Source organism: Acartia tonsa, chromosome 13 (assembly GCF_053477335.1).
Source record: "Acartia tonsa isolate MP-2025a chromosome 13, ASM5347733v1, whole genome shotgun sequence".
Classification (NCBI taxonomy): domain Eukaryota; kingdom Metazoa; phylum Arthropoda; class Copepoda; order Calanoida; family Acartiidae; genus Acartia; species Acartia tonsa.
Window position 1 is genome coordinate 12,174,482 of NC_137272.1, and position 15,544 is coordinate 12,190,025.

Below are 15,544 nucleotides of genomic sequence, written 5' to 3' on the forward strand. Positions count from 1 at the left end.
GAGAAACAGACGGATATACATCATTCTACTTTGTATTATATATATAATAATGTAATTGGTGTATTTCTGCCTTTAGTTGAATTTGATGATATTTTTGCTCATAAAACCGTGCACGGTGGAATTTAAATTGTATCGTCTAATAATTTAATAGAAACTTGCTCTTGTTCTTTACCAAAAGTTCAACAATCAACCAGTTTAAAGGAGACTATGATTTCAACAAGGCATCTTCATTAAAATATATCAAAAATATTTGACTTTTTAAACCAAATATCATTCGATCTATAAAAAGTAGTATATTTATTGTTATTTGCCATTAATTTGAAACTGAAGAAAAACACATTCTTTTGAAGAAAAGTTTTTGAATTTAACCTTCTTTCCCCGTTAAGAAAAATCACCTGCAATTCTATCAAAATATTATATTAAAAGTATAATCTTTAAAAATCAGATCACTCTATTGACACAGCGGAATGAGAGATAATAAAGCTTTAAAAGAAAGGATAGACATTGTTCTTCTTATAGATTATAGTCCCTTTTGTGACAACGCCTCTTAAGGGGCGTTTCATCGAATTTTTACAGTAAATTTTCTCCTATTTCTAACCCTGCGGGACACAATCACCTAACATAACCTAAAATAACCTATCAAAAGCTACTGTGAAAATACGACGGAACGCCCCTACGAAAGGGACTATACCCCAAAGTTTTAAGTTGAATAGGTTTAGTGATTTTTAGGTTAACTTTAAAAAACTTTTAATCCTTTCCAAAAATTAAGGGAGGTAGGGGCTGTTTAAATACACGAGCACTCAAAGTTTTATACCAACATTATCGTATTTTAGGCATTTTAATAAATTTGGATTGGCTGGTTCTAAAACTAACTTATAGTGTTTAAACTTTTCAACCAACTATTTTATTTACAAAAGGAATACTATTTTTTTTATCATAATTTAAGTTGAACATTTGTTTGTAAATTTAGAGAATAGTTATTTCTCGCATCGTAATATAAATAGCTTTCCGCGGATATAGAATGTACAATTATAAGATTAAAACCAGTTTTTTTAGCCCCGAGGTGCCAAAGGTCTAAAAAACTGGTTTTAATCTTATGATTGTACAGTTTTATATTCGTAGAAAACTAGATATAATACGATGCTAGACATAGATTTTCGTATGGATGAGAACCGGTTCCTATTCACCGGATTCGAATGAATACGAGAAAACAATATTTAATTTTTCTAAAATCCTATATTTTAGGAAGGTTCACCTATCCCTATTCTAAATAGCCTTAAACCTGCCTAGGACTATTAATAATCATCCAAGAGCACTGTAAGATATCCTAATGAATACACATTAACTAAAATTAATTCTATATTTCAGATAATGTCAGTTGATAACGAGGAAAAAATACTATGTGTCAATCTTTTGCAGTTGTAGCATCTAATTTAAAATCTGAGTTATTTGTGATTTTCAAAAGCGAAGATTTTCTACATTTAGGGTATGTCCGTCTGTCTGTAGCTCTCATAGTTAATTTATTCATGTTAGATCTGTCCTATGGGACATATGACAGGTAGACGGACATAGGGACAGATATCTGGTCAACGTTCATAATCCGGCAAATTACCGGATATCTTGCATTAAAAATCAGCTGCATATTTAGTATCCGGTTAGTTTCAATATCCGGTATCCGGCCTGATATCCGGCCAAACCGGATATCCGGTCCAACCCTACTATTATCCAATCTAATCTAAAATAAGGATCATAGCTGTTATATTGTTTATTGCAGTGCAGTTTGGAAATGGTCATAAAAAAAATACAACTGCTTATCTCAAATAGTAGCCGTGTAAATTACAGTACTAAATAACGCTACAGAAAGATTGACTTTCGAACTGACGTACAGAAAAAAGTAATTTGTGTAGAAGCTTCGTTAAAAAGCAAGAGAATTGTCAATACACCAATACGAAATTCCTACTCTTGAAAATTTAGCAAAGCACAAATTTCAAGATTTTTGATAATATATCTTTAAAAATAGCCAAGAATATAAAATTCTTTCAATTAATCCAATTAAAATATAAACATAAATATTTATCTATCTATCCTAAATAATAGTGGATTAAATCCACAGAAGTATGGAGAATTTTTGGGAATAGTCCCTTTCGTAACATCGCTCCATAAGGGGCGATTCGTCGTATTTTTAAAATGACTTTTTTTTAGGTTTTTTTAGGTTAGGTTAGGTTATATTGGGTTAGGTGATTGCCCCACAGGGTTAGGTAATTGGCCCCACAGGGTTAGAGCCCCCCCGCAGGGGCTAGAAATAGGAGAAAAGCTACTGTGAAAATACGAAGAATCGCCCCATAAGGTGCGATGTTACGAAAGGGACTATACCCGAATTTTTTAATGGCTTCGATGCTTACAAGAGAATTGTCAATAAACCAATATTTTATCCCTATATATGTATTTACTCAGGGATGTCAAGGGATAAGACAATCAACGATAAATTTATGTACACCTCCAATTATGATAAACAATGTTACCCATTCTATAAATTATAACTATTGGTAGAAAAGGAAAAATTAATGTTTGTACCAACCAAAGTCCCCAAAGTTCAGCCTAAAAATTAAAGAACATGTTTATAAAACTTTGGGTACGAATATGAATTAGAGTCCAATTTTTCCCTTTCTCTGTGGTATTCGATAATATACCACGCAGTTACAAAATATTAAAAAAACAAGATTTACTACATATATTACAGCGAAGCTTGGCATTAGGACAAACGAATGAAAATAAGCAGCTTAAACCAACAACGAAATAAATTCGAAAAAACACCATACCTTTACGTGATTTTCAATCATTAGAATTGACGACCTTTTTATCTGCCCCCAAAAATCTATGCTTTTTGGTTGTATATCCCGAAAATGCATGATGCTTAATATGAAGGTACTTACATTTTAAGATATCATTTTAGAGATGCTATGCTTATGCCATTATGCCTACTCATCTAAAGGAATCATTAGTTAAAATAACATTTAAAAAGTTAAAAGATTGACAACATAAAACAAAATGTGCAGATATTGTTTGAACGACTCAACACACTGAAAAATAGAAAATGGTAAGATTAACTTTCTTATATAATGATCTATTCATATATCTTACTATGTCTAGAATATCATATTCTGTTATATTATAATCTATTGATGTATCTAACTATATCTAGGATATCATATTCTGTTATATAATAATCTATTGATGTATCTAACTATATCTAGAATATCATATTCTGTTATATAATAATCTATTGATGTATCTAACTATATCTAGGATATCATATTCTGTTATATAATAATCTATTGATATATCTAACTATATCTAGTAGAATATCATATCATGTTATATAATAATCTATTGATATATCTAACTATATCTAGTAGAATATCATTTTCTGTTATACAATAATCTATTTATGTATCTAACCATATCTAGAATTTCATATTCTATTATTTAATAATCTATTGATGTATCTAACAATATCTAGAATTTCATATTCTGTTATATAATAATCTATTGATATATCTAACTATATAAAGAATATCATATTATGTTATATAATAATCTATTGATGTATCTAACTATATCTAGGATATCATATTCTGTTATATAATAATCTATTGATATATCTAACTATATCTAGGATATCATATTATGTTATATAATAATCTATTGATATATCTAACTATATCTAGTAGAATATCATATTATGTTATATAATAATCTATTGATATATCTAACTATATCTAGAATTTCATATTCTATTATTTAATAATCTATTGATGTATCTAACTATATCTAGAATATCATATTCTTTTATATAATAATCTATTCATGCATCTAACTATATCTAGAATATCATATTTTGTTATATAATAATCTATTGATGTATCTAACTATATCTAGAATATCATATTCTGTTATATAATAATCTATTGATGTATCTAACTATATCTAGAATATCATATTCTGTTATATAAAATTCTATTCATGTATCTAACTATATCTAGAATATCATATTCTGTTATATGATAATCTAATGATGTATCTAACTATATCTAGGATATCATGTTCTGTTATATATTAATCTATTGATGTATCTAACTATATCTAGAAGAATATCATCTTCTTTTATATGATAATCTATTGATGTATCTAACTATATCTAGGATATCATATTCTGTTATATAATAATCTATTGATATATCTAACTATATCTAGAATATCATATTATGTTATATAATAATCTATTGATATATCTAACTATATCTAGTAGAATATCATATTATGTTATATAATAATCTATTGATATATCTAACTATATCTAGAATATCATATTTTGTTATATAATAATCTATTGATGTATCTAACTATATCTAGGATATCATATTCTGTTATATAATAATCTATTGATATATCTAACTATATCTAGGATATCATATTCTGTTATATAATAATCTATTGATATATCTAACTATATCTAGGATATCATATTATGTTATATAATAATCTATTGATATATCTAACTATATCTAGAATATCATATTCTGTTATATAATAATCTATTGATGTATCTAACTATATCTAGAATATCATATTCTGTTATATAAAATTCTATTCATGTATCTAACTATATCTAGAATATCATATTCTGTTATATGATAATCTAATGATGTATCTAACTATATCTAGGATATCATGTTCTGTTATATATTAATCTATTGATGTATCTAACTATATCTAGAAGAATATCATCTTCTTTTATATGATAATCTATTGATGTATCTAACTATATCTAGGATATCATATTCTGTTATATAATAATCTATTGATGTATCTAACTATATCTAGAATATCATATTCTGTTATATATTAATCTATTGGTGTATCTAACTATATCTAGGATGCCAGACTCTCTATATGAAGGTGTACAAATTCCCTACACAGTAATCGGAGTATGTAAGTTAAAGTTTTTTTTTAGCAGCGAAGCTACTCTATAATTCCAAATGTCCGTCCGTCTGTCTGCCCGTAAGTAATGAATTAGAGGAAACGTGATTTTCTTGGCTCCTATTCAACATAGACAGCTGAATTTTTTAGTAAAGATTCCTATGCCATATGCCCATCTAATCTATACATTAGTCTGTTATTTGGAGTGCTAGATCGATTCCTAGATTTTCAAGTTTTTAAAAAATTTTCTCGACTCCTTTTCAAGTTAGATAGCTGAAATTCTTAGGGATTAGTTAATTTTACATTCTACATATTTTCACAAAGTTTCATAAAGATTTGTTAATTAATTGGGGTGCTAGATCGATTCCTAGATTTTTTAGGTTTTCATGATTTTCTATATTTCTATTCACGATTGACGGCTGGAATTTTTAGGGATTTAATATGCTCATATTTCATATATTTCTATCAAGTTTCAATATGATTTGTCTATTAAATACGATACTGGATCGATTCCTAGATTTTTTTAGCTTTTGCGATTTAAAGGTTGCGTGATTTTGAAGGTTTCTTGATTTCCCCAATGCTCTATAGTACATTTGTTTCTGATATACATTCATAATTTTTGAGCTTCGCTACTTATGGATGTTGTCATCCTTGTTTTATTAACAAAAGGTTTTTTTTACCTGTACCAAACCGCATTTTTGCCTTTTGGTACATCGGTCAAGCAGTCATGCTTTAAGTAATATCAAACAGACAACCAACTCTTTGATTGCACGACCTTTGTCTGAAAGTCCTATTTGTGGATGGTTGTATAATAAGTAAACATACATTACCTACCCTGAATATTACTGTTACGTGTCCGAAATAGCAGCAGTAGGTAACATTTTTAATATCTCTAGTATGCCGCGAAATGGACCAGACTCAAACCCGACACCTCACTGACACCAAGCAAGCACGCTGTTATTTACACTAATGACTGAACATCTGCTCTATAGCTCACTTTGTCCGTTTGTCATTCCATGATTTTTTTTGTTCTTGTAGATATTGTCATCCTTATTTACTAAGTATATTTGCGATTACTTTTATTTAATGAAATCTTCCAATTTTTAACATGTACAAAACGGCCTGCTTAATTGCTTCAAGATCCATGACAGATCTATATAGGAAATAAATGTCTATAAACGAGCTCAAGTTTTCCAAGGAATATATGATTAAAACTCATAGTGCTCCAATAATCCATAATAAACTCTCATTGCCCAGAACGATAAGACCCATTATTTTACTTTATTAAAAATAAATTCATTTTTTTCATTTCATGTTGCTATTTACCTTATATTGATGTATTTAATTTCTAATCATAAAAAAGAAAATTTAAATTTATAATATGATAAATTTAAGAAAACTCTGTTTTAAAAGAATTCGAATGTGGCGACATTTTGTGTGTTCAAATATTAAACTAAAATTGTAATCATCATCATTAACCCTTTGGTGATGGTAATGTAAAGAAAAAAATATGATTTAAAAAAATCTTTTAAAAATCATTTAAATTATTAAATATTTACTTTCTTTTAGATAGTAATGCCGGGTGAGGAAAATAGATTTATTGAGAAATATATGCATATAGAAAACTAGCCAATAGGGAGATAATTATATCGAGCCAACTCTCGTTTCTAATATTTGTGTAATTGTAAGGTGAATTGATGTCATAAAGGAATAAAATCTTATTAAGAAAATATCAGCAAAGCATGTGAGACCAGGGATCTAAAGGGATGAGACAATCGCCGATAAATTGATGTACATCTTAATCATATTGAACAGAATTACCCTATCTTTACAGTACAATTAGTGGTTGAAACGTATGGACACTCAATTTAATGAAGAAACCAATCAAAATTCAAAGTCCCCAAAATTGTTAAGCCAACGAATAAGAAACGTCATCATAAAAGTCTGGGGACTAGTGTTTTAATCAGCCTCAAGTCCCCCCCCCCCTCTTCTCTGATGTGAGACGTGTAGAAATTACAATTCTAGAATTTACAGCAAAATTTTTTCTATTGTTGTTTGCCAAAATTGGTGCTTTAGCAAAAATTTATATTATTATTGAAGCTTTTTTATAATTTATTTTGTATGTCGGTCTATTTTTACGTCTAAATACGTGATATTTTTGGCTGCTTTTAGAGATTTTCTACAACTTACTTATTTTATCTGTTTGATCTTATGAAGGGAGGGGACAATGGCCTGTAAGTTACACTGGTACCCAAAGTTTTATAACCTCGTTGTCTCATTAGTTGACTTAAAAACTTTGGGTATTTTGAATTTCCTATGATTTGTTTCAAATTAGAAGTGTCTAAATTTTTCCACCATTAATCCAATCTAGAGAAGGGATAATTTTGTTTATCATCATTGTGGATGTATGCAAATAATTTGCCTTTTTAGCTGCACATTCTCTGGATGTTGACATCATCGTTACCAAATTCTTTCACATGAGCGAACTTATTGTTAAAAGAAATAATTTGATTTTGTAAGAAAAAATTCACATGGTCTATGTTTATGTTTATTGTTTATGTCATGTGTCATAACAGTTTTTAGCCTCGAAGGAAAGTTCTATAAAAAAAATATGTTTTCATGGGGTGGTTGAAAAGACCAGAGCTGAATCTTTAAATCATTTTGATGGTGCGTTAAATCGGGTCGCGCAGAATTTCAGCCAATCACAGCTTAGCATTATATGATATGCCGCGCTGTGATTGGCTGAAATTCGGCGCGCCCCGATTTAGCGCACCATCCAAAAGATTTAAGGATTCAGCTCTGAAATAGATTCTTAAAAAAATAGGATCACTAGGTGAGGTAAAATTGTTTTTGTAAAAAAATCCTCCAAAATCACATAAGAATCTACAAAAATAATTTTGCCTCAATAAGTGTCCCTAATTTTTAAAAAAGAATCTATCTCAAGGCTCAGCAGTCATGCTTAAGCCTCGACTAAACTTTAAATTAAAACCCGTTTGGATGAATTTACATGTTTTTAAAATGACGAGAATAAAGAAAAATATTCGAAGACTTTTTATATTTAAAGGGACTGTGAACGTAAATTTTTCTCATCTTAATATTAAATCTTAACATTATCTCATTCATAATATTTCACAGATAGAGCAAAACGTGCTTTTGTTTGCTTAAAAAACGGCTTTTTCCGACGATTTTTATAAGGTAAAGGGAAAGGAAGAAATTTTCCGTATTATATAAAATGTGCATTAAATTGCTTTTTTCCCACATTATAGCGAAAATTAAACTTTTTCACATAGTTCTTGATTTTTCCTAACTGTTAAGCTGACTTTTAACATAATCCTTGCTTTAAACCAATGTATAGTTACTTAGAAATTGATAAAATAAGTAATATTTTTTATTGAAAACCAAATACAATAACAAAGCTGGAAACAGGTTTTTTATTAGTATCCAATTAACTTTAGATGGCCCATCTCTCGCCCACCTTTAATTACAAATTTGTAAATAATAAAGACGCAATATTTCTTTATAAACAGTTTGATAAAAGTGTAAACTAATTCTCTAAAGTGGGTTATTTATTGTCCAACACAATAAAAAAGGATATTATTATTTTAAATAACCTATGAGATTCATCCCTTTGTAGACAGTGAGGTATTTTTTTGTCAATAATACAAATTTAAAATAGGTCTTTATTACCTAATTACTACGTTATAAAAAAACTAATTGGCAATTTTATATCATAAAATAAATCCTTAACAGTAAGTAAATTGTTTCAACTATATATGACAAGTTAAATATCCCTACAAACATTATAAGAAACAAAAACGTTCAGATTTTCCCTGTTTTTTCCTTTTTCCCTCCCAAAATACCATAAAATCAAGGCATTTTTTCTGGATATTTTTGTTAATAGGACGTTTTTGGTTGATCCGTTTAGTGAAATGTGCTTAGAAAATATTAAGATTTGATAATCAGATGAGAAATTTTTACGTTCACACTCCCTTTAAAGGTGTAACCATGCATAGCTATGTCTTAAGAACAACAATTAGACTTGTTGGTTGTCTGTTTGGTAATGCAATGCCCATCGGGGAAGCAGCAAAATGGTGCCAAATAAAAAATGACTTCACACAATACAAATGACTTACTATAGGCCAGTATACATTCATATTGGCCAATGGTAAAATATATGGTGGCCTATCATTGGTCATTTTTATTGTATGATGTCATTTTTTATTTTGCATAATTTGCTGCTTCCCCATCAGGCGAATGGGCGATCAACAAAAGTATTCCTATAAACATTTGAAAGATATTTATAATCTAAAATATTACAAAAATATTTCTCGTAGGCGGCTGTGTAATGAATCTCTTTATTGGATTTCTCATACTTTTGAGAAAGAAACTCAGAACTGAAAGGTAAAGCAATGGGTGCTTTCTCTAAAAGTGCCTATCGAGCACTGCAATCCTCTCCTATCATTTTTGAAATTAATTGACATATAATAAAAGAAGGAGGGGGCAGGGGGTTTGCATGATTAGGCTCTTTGAGTGAAATGACTACATCCAAAATTTTCATATACTTATATTTTTTAAGAGGGGGAGAAGGGGGGGGGGAGAGGGCAAAGTAACCTCGTGGGCGCTGAAAAAATTTTAAAAAATTGAAAATAAAGGGAGTGGGAGGGAATTTTTTCATTAATTCAGGTCAGGTTAGGTAAGGTTATATTAGGTACTTGGTAGCTCCGCAGGGTTAGGTATAGGCCAGGCAATAGTTGGGCACAGCAAAAAAATACCAACCCCCCTAATTTTCAATCTATTTAAAAAATAAGGGGGAAGGTTACCGATGCTTAAAACATGCAAGCTAATACCAAGAATATTTAGTTTTTATTTTTAGAAATATTCTGATTTTGAACCTGGCTATTGCTGACCTCTGGCAGGCGTGCTTCACAGTTCCCTTAACCATGGCGGATCTACAATACATGTAAGTATTTTACGTGCTTTCCAACTCGGGGGGTCTATTTTTCCATTCATGCTTGAGCCCTGTGGGGGTGTACCTCCGGGAAAACCAAATATAAGTTATCCTAACCCTACGTTAAGTAATCATGAAACAAACGAAAAACCCCATTAATTTTAACAGTAGATTGGGGTTCTGTGCTTAACAAGGCACTCTAATTGAAACACCCTATTGGTGTACTAACACAAATTGGAATTATGTCCGTCTGTCTGTCTATCCGTCTGTCTGTCTGTAAGTCCATCAATTCACCTGGACACACACTCTATAACTCTCCACAAAATTAGTTTATCAAATTTGAGGGGTATGTACATTTATCGATCATTGTCCTATCCCTAGAGAACTTGGAAAATTGAAACCTCTTGTCAATTAGATAAAAATTTCACCAGATATTTATGCAGTTTTCATGTAGAAAATACTGATTTTAACTCGAGATGTCCGATCGAGGCTATAATAGGGATCTTAAGGGATAAGGCAATTGACGATAAATTGCTGTACAATATACATCCCCATTGGATGATAAAGATAAAAATTACGATTATCACTTCTGCAGGTCAAAATTATTGAAAAGATTGGTACACCGACAAACCTCCTACTGCGACAAACCTCCTAAAGGGACAAACGTCCTAATGCGACATCTCTTTAGTAAAACGTCCTAAATTTTTTAAAAAAATTATGAAATAAAAAATCTTCCAAATTTAAGGACAAAATCCTCTAATTGTCAAATATTTAACAATATATAATTCAAAATGGCTAAATTTTAAAAATATGTCCGACAGTTTTCCCAAAGTCTGTGTTAGCTATAAAACGGAATGGTTTCGAACCCAATACAAACGTGCATTACAAAAATAGACCTTAAATTTTTTTTAATTAAAAAAATATATATTTCCTCTTATTTTAGAATATTTTAAAATCAAATTATGAAGATTTAATCTTTTAAAAAAATTGGAGGTTTTACTTAAGAGATGTCGCATTAGGCCGTTTGTCGTTTAGGAGGTTTGTTGTTTGGGAGGTTTGTCGGATTAGGACGTTTGTCGCAGTAGGACGTTTGTCGGTGTACCAAAAGATTGGATACAACAAGTTTGACACCAAATTTAACTTTAGACAAATAAAATACTTTTTTTTACTGTTTTTATTTAGTAAACTATTTTTTATGTTCTGAAATAAATAAGGAGATAATATGTTATAAGTTTGTGTTGGACTGGCTGATACTCTCTAAATAGTTTTAATATTTAGGATATTTTATGCCATTAAATCTAAAATTTTTATGTTTTTTGTCATAGAAATGAGAAGAAAAATATTGTTAAACTTAAATGTTATGCTTCAGTCAAAGTACCGAAAATTATCTAAATCTTGAGCTAAATTTTCAAACCTTTACAAAATAGTTTGTGTATATTTGTGTAAAGCGAAGGATCTTGCTAAAGCCTAGACTTTTCCAGGGGTGATTTCTCTACTGCTAGTGGAGATGTCTAACCTCAAAAAAGTTATAAAATTTACAGTTAAGAATCTTTACTGTAAGGTTTTAGCAAGATTATTCGGTGCAAAAATTGGTACTTTAAAAAATAGGAATAAGAAATAATTACATCTAGGGCTCTAATATTCAAAAATGGAGGTAGGGGTTCAAATAGTCACAAACCGTCCCAAAACTTTCAATTTACAAATGAAATAGCCCAAAACCATACCTAGACCCATGTTTAATTGTAGTAGAACTGAAGGACAAGATGCTACTTTTAAATATCGTCTAAAGACAGCAGTGACGTCAATACTTGTTTTTATTGTAGATACAGAAGTACTGAAGGGTGGGATGCTACAGGTAAATGTCGCCTCAAGACTGCTGTGACATCAATACCTGTTTTTGTCAGCACTATCTCCATCACTTCAATAGCATTTGAAAGGTATTATTTAATTATTCATTTGCTGTGTTTTAGTTATCTACAAGGAGGTCTAAACTTTTATCATGTGAGTGCATTTACCTCTCTTGTTAAAATTAAACCATAGGGCGAACGCCAGAAAATTTTCTTAGATGAGGGTGTAAATAACACAGATAAAAAATAGGGGTAAAGTTTTTTAAATTACAATTTTTTTTTGGGGGGGGGGGAGGAGTAATCATATCCCCCCCCCCTCCTTGGACGCCCTTGGTTCCTGTCTGGTTTATCTGTAACTCTAGGGTTGTCCAATTATCAATGAGAACCCCAAAATATATCTGGTATACAATTGTAAAACAATGAAAATTATGCGGGATACCCTGACAACGTTCGCTAAATATAATCAAAAAACTCTCAATAATCAACATGTTTAAAAATGACATACGGACTTATTGGTATTAATCATAGAGTTACTTCTTTTTCTGTTACATTGAAAAGACAATTCTAACATGTCAAAATTTAACTATGATAGCTATCTGCTTTAAACAGATGTACGAATCAACCTAAATGTAAGAAAGCTTTGCATTTTATTGTTTTATTAAGAGCAAAGCTTTTCTATAAATTGAGTCTTTACATCCGTACGTAACGGTTAGCTCTTATAGTTAATTTAAGAATGTTATAGTTGTCCTAGCAATGTAAAACTTGTTTTTTTGTTCAGGTATTATCTGGTATGTAAACCTCACAATCATCTGTTCACCTTCAGAAACGTAAGTAGAACAATATGTCTGATTGTCCATCCGTCTCTTAAGATCTCGCTAACTGCTACACTGCACTGGTTTGGTTTTGCTATTGATGTAAATACAGGGTGCGGCACATAAATCCGGACGTTTTTTAAACGGCCATAGTGTCAAAACCACTTGACCAATCAGGACGTTTAACCCCACTATAAAAAGCTTAGGTAATGACCTTTTAGCACAAAAAAATCTTTGGACGAAGAGGGACGTGTACAACGAGCTGGCCGCGCATATGTACAACAAGGCAGATTCCAAATGCGCCCGTGGTTTAATCTTGATTCTCGATTAGGGCCCACTAAATCTGACCTCAGCCCATCTGTAGGTGAGGTAGAGTTATGCAACTTGCTGGGGATACTGTTAAATACATAAGTAAGACACTAGAAAAGACTAGAGCTCTCTATCTGAAATGGCTTGGCCGTAGTACTCCAGCAAAGTGAAACGGGGCAGATCTTGAGATGTAAAAAACGTCAAAAACCATGAAAATTCGTGAAAATTTCTCGGTTCTTACCTTCAGGGACCCATATTGAACTTTAAAACTCATTTTAGACTATGGGTTGCGATGACAACCCTAGCTGAAACGTCTTTTCATTTCTAAAAAGGCAATGAACGTCGTTCCAGCTCAACTGTGGTCCAAATAGGAGCCTCCGTGTCTAAGGGTAGCTTGAAAGTTGGGCGAATTTGGATCCTGCGGTTACTCACGTTCCTAAGGAAATGTGGCCTCCCAGCAGCCCGATCTTAATTCAATGGATTTTTGGGCCTGGGGCTACTTTGAAGCATGCACCAATAGACATGCCCATACCACAAAGACCTCCCTCATTGCCACTATCAAGGAGAACTACGCCAGCTTGGACAGGTACATTTTGACCTGGACCTACCGGCGGTTGAGGAGGCGGGTAGAGGCGGTGATTGAGGTTGGCCGCCATTTTTTTGAATAATCTAATAGTCATATACCTCTTCTGCCTCTTAGTTTTTAAAATTCAATAAAATCTTTAAAATTGACGATTTTATGTTCATTTGTTTAAAAATTTGAATTTGTCCGGATTTATGTGCCGCACCCTGTATATCAAAAGAATTCAGTTTAGTATTGACCAATGATAGGTTAATGGCAATTTTGCAGAGGAACGAGGGGGGGGGGGATTCCCAAATAAAGTTTTATAACCACATTATCCTATTTGTTGGCTCTTAAACTTTGAGTGATTTTACTGAATTTTAATTAGTTGGTTTAAAACTACATAGAAACATTTAATTATAGGAATCATGAATTTTACAATTTTCTGAAACATTAAAACATAATTTTTTTTTGCATATCCTGTTTGTTCGGACTTTTTGTTATTGTTTTTAGTATTATCTTCGGATGGTGTTGGGCTATTTTCTACCCCCTCTCGTCTCATTTAATTGAAGAGCCCAAAGACACTTGGGACACAAATGCTAAAAACAGTTATTTACAGAATCGTATTATAGACAGCTCTCCGCGGATATTAAAATGAAAAATCATAAGATTAAAACCAGTTTGGTTAGCCTTTACCTTATAAATTTTCATTTTAATATTCGTGGAAAATTGTCTGAAATACAATAATACGATTTTTAGTATGGCTGAGAACCGGTTCAAATATTGCGGATATTAAAAAGCCATAATATTTATAATAAATATAATAAATATAATATAATATATAATATAATAAATATTTACTCCAAATTTTTTTTTCTTCTTTAGGTTATAATTCTGCTACCTATTATATGGTCCGTGGCATTCATCATGATTCTACCCATCATCCTGTTTAAGGTAAGCTTCATTTTCTCGGCTGCTACAAAAGATAAATGGCTGAAAGTAATTTATCATCCGGTTGACTTGCAGTTGATTCTTAAATTCTAAAAGGTTGATTTCCCTGAGGCTTACAGGCTGATGACGCGCGGCTGCCGAGCCCTTTTTTATTGTCCGTTTGTTTTTAGAAAGGTGATAACTTGTCTGAAGCCGAGAGAACGGTTCAATTATTTTCTTTTGGGGAACTTCAAGGTAAGTGGCGCTGGCACTTGTAAATAAAAGACATCCTTCAGACAACCACCCCTTTAATCATACAAATGTTGACTGAAATATCTGTTGTACTGAGATGATCCTTTTTATGGTCAATTTCATTCTCATACCAATGCAGGGAGTAAGGGAGGGGACAATGGGCAATTAATTAAATTTAAGAGTTTTTGCTGAAAGGCCATGCAATCCAGATTTATCCAGAAAATTTGAAGAAAATTGTAAAGGGTATGTCCCTTACAGATTAGGGGGGGGGGCTCCAAGAGCCCCCCCCTCTAGTTTTTTCAATCTCATTTATTTTGTAGGTAAGATGGAGAGCTGTAACTTCATGACTTTTTAAGTTAAGTAATTATATGTCGGCAAGAGTTGATTTTATTAGGATATCTGGTCTGTGTCGGTCGTGGTGTCCGGTCAAAGTCGGTTGGGTAGCCAAAAATTTTTTATAAAATTCTAAATAAATCTTAATTTCTACATTATGACTTTTGTGTATAAGGTAGAAACCTATTTTTTTTGGTGAATAATTAGATATCAATGACCTTCTGAGAAAAGTGATGTTATGACCGTTTGACCGCTCCCTGACCGACTTTATGACCGATTTTTGTCCGGCTTTTATTACAGACATATATCATGAATATCGTGGCTTCTATTACAGCCAGATACCTAAAATTTTTTTTGGAAAATCCTTGAGCAATAATAAACAGATAAAAATATTAATTTGTGCCGCCAAACGCCGTTTTGCCGCCGTAACCGCCGAAAATGGCGGTTTCCATTATTTGCCGTTTTTCGGCGATGATCAGAAAAAGTAATTTTTTTGTTATGAAAAATAAAAGTTCGTCCTAAAATTTGGTCATCCTAGCTGCAAAATTGGCCGCTCTACAGCTGTTTTAAA

At 31.5% G+C, this 15,544-nt stretch overlaps 1 protein-coding gene across 1 annotated transcript in view; it reads left to right on the forward strand.

Annotated features, from left to right (window-relative positions):
* The first annotated feature begins 1,372 nt into the window (after positions 1-1,372).
* The window catches only part of LOC145304546 (neuropeptide F receptor-like), a 28,028-nt gene continuing 13,856 nt past the window's right edge, over positions 1,373-15,544 (forward strand). The window contains exons 1-9 of the mRNA XM_080146453.1: positions 1,373-1,387; positions 3,055-3,097; positions 4,937-4,992; positions 9,315-9,381; positions 9,854-9,940; positions 11,752-11,865; positions 12,554-12,602; positions 14,344-14,412; positions 14,580-14,643. Coding sequence (XP_080002579.1) covers positions 4,938-4,992; positions 9,315-9,381; positions 9,854-9,940; positions 11,752-11,865; positions 12,554-12,602; positions 14,344-14,412; positions 14,580-14,643 — 505 coding nt within the window. The 5' untranslated portion in view covers positions 1,373-1,387; positions 3,055-3,097; position 4,937. The remainder of the gene's footprint in view (positions 1,388-3,054; positions 3,098-4,936; positions 4,993-9,314; positions 9,382-9,853; positions 9,941-11,751; positions 11,866-12,553; positions 12,603-14,343; positions 14,413-14,579; positions 14,644-15,544) is intronic.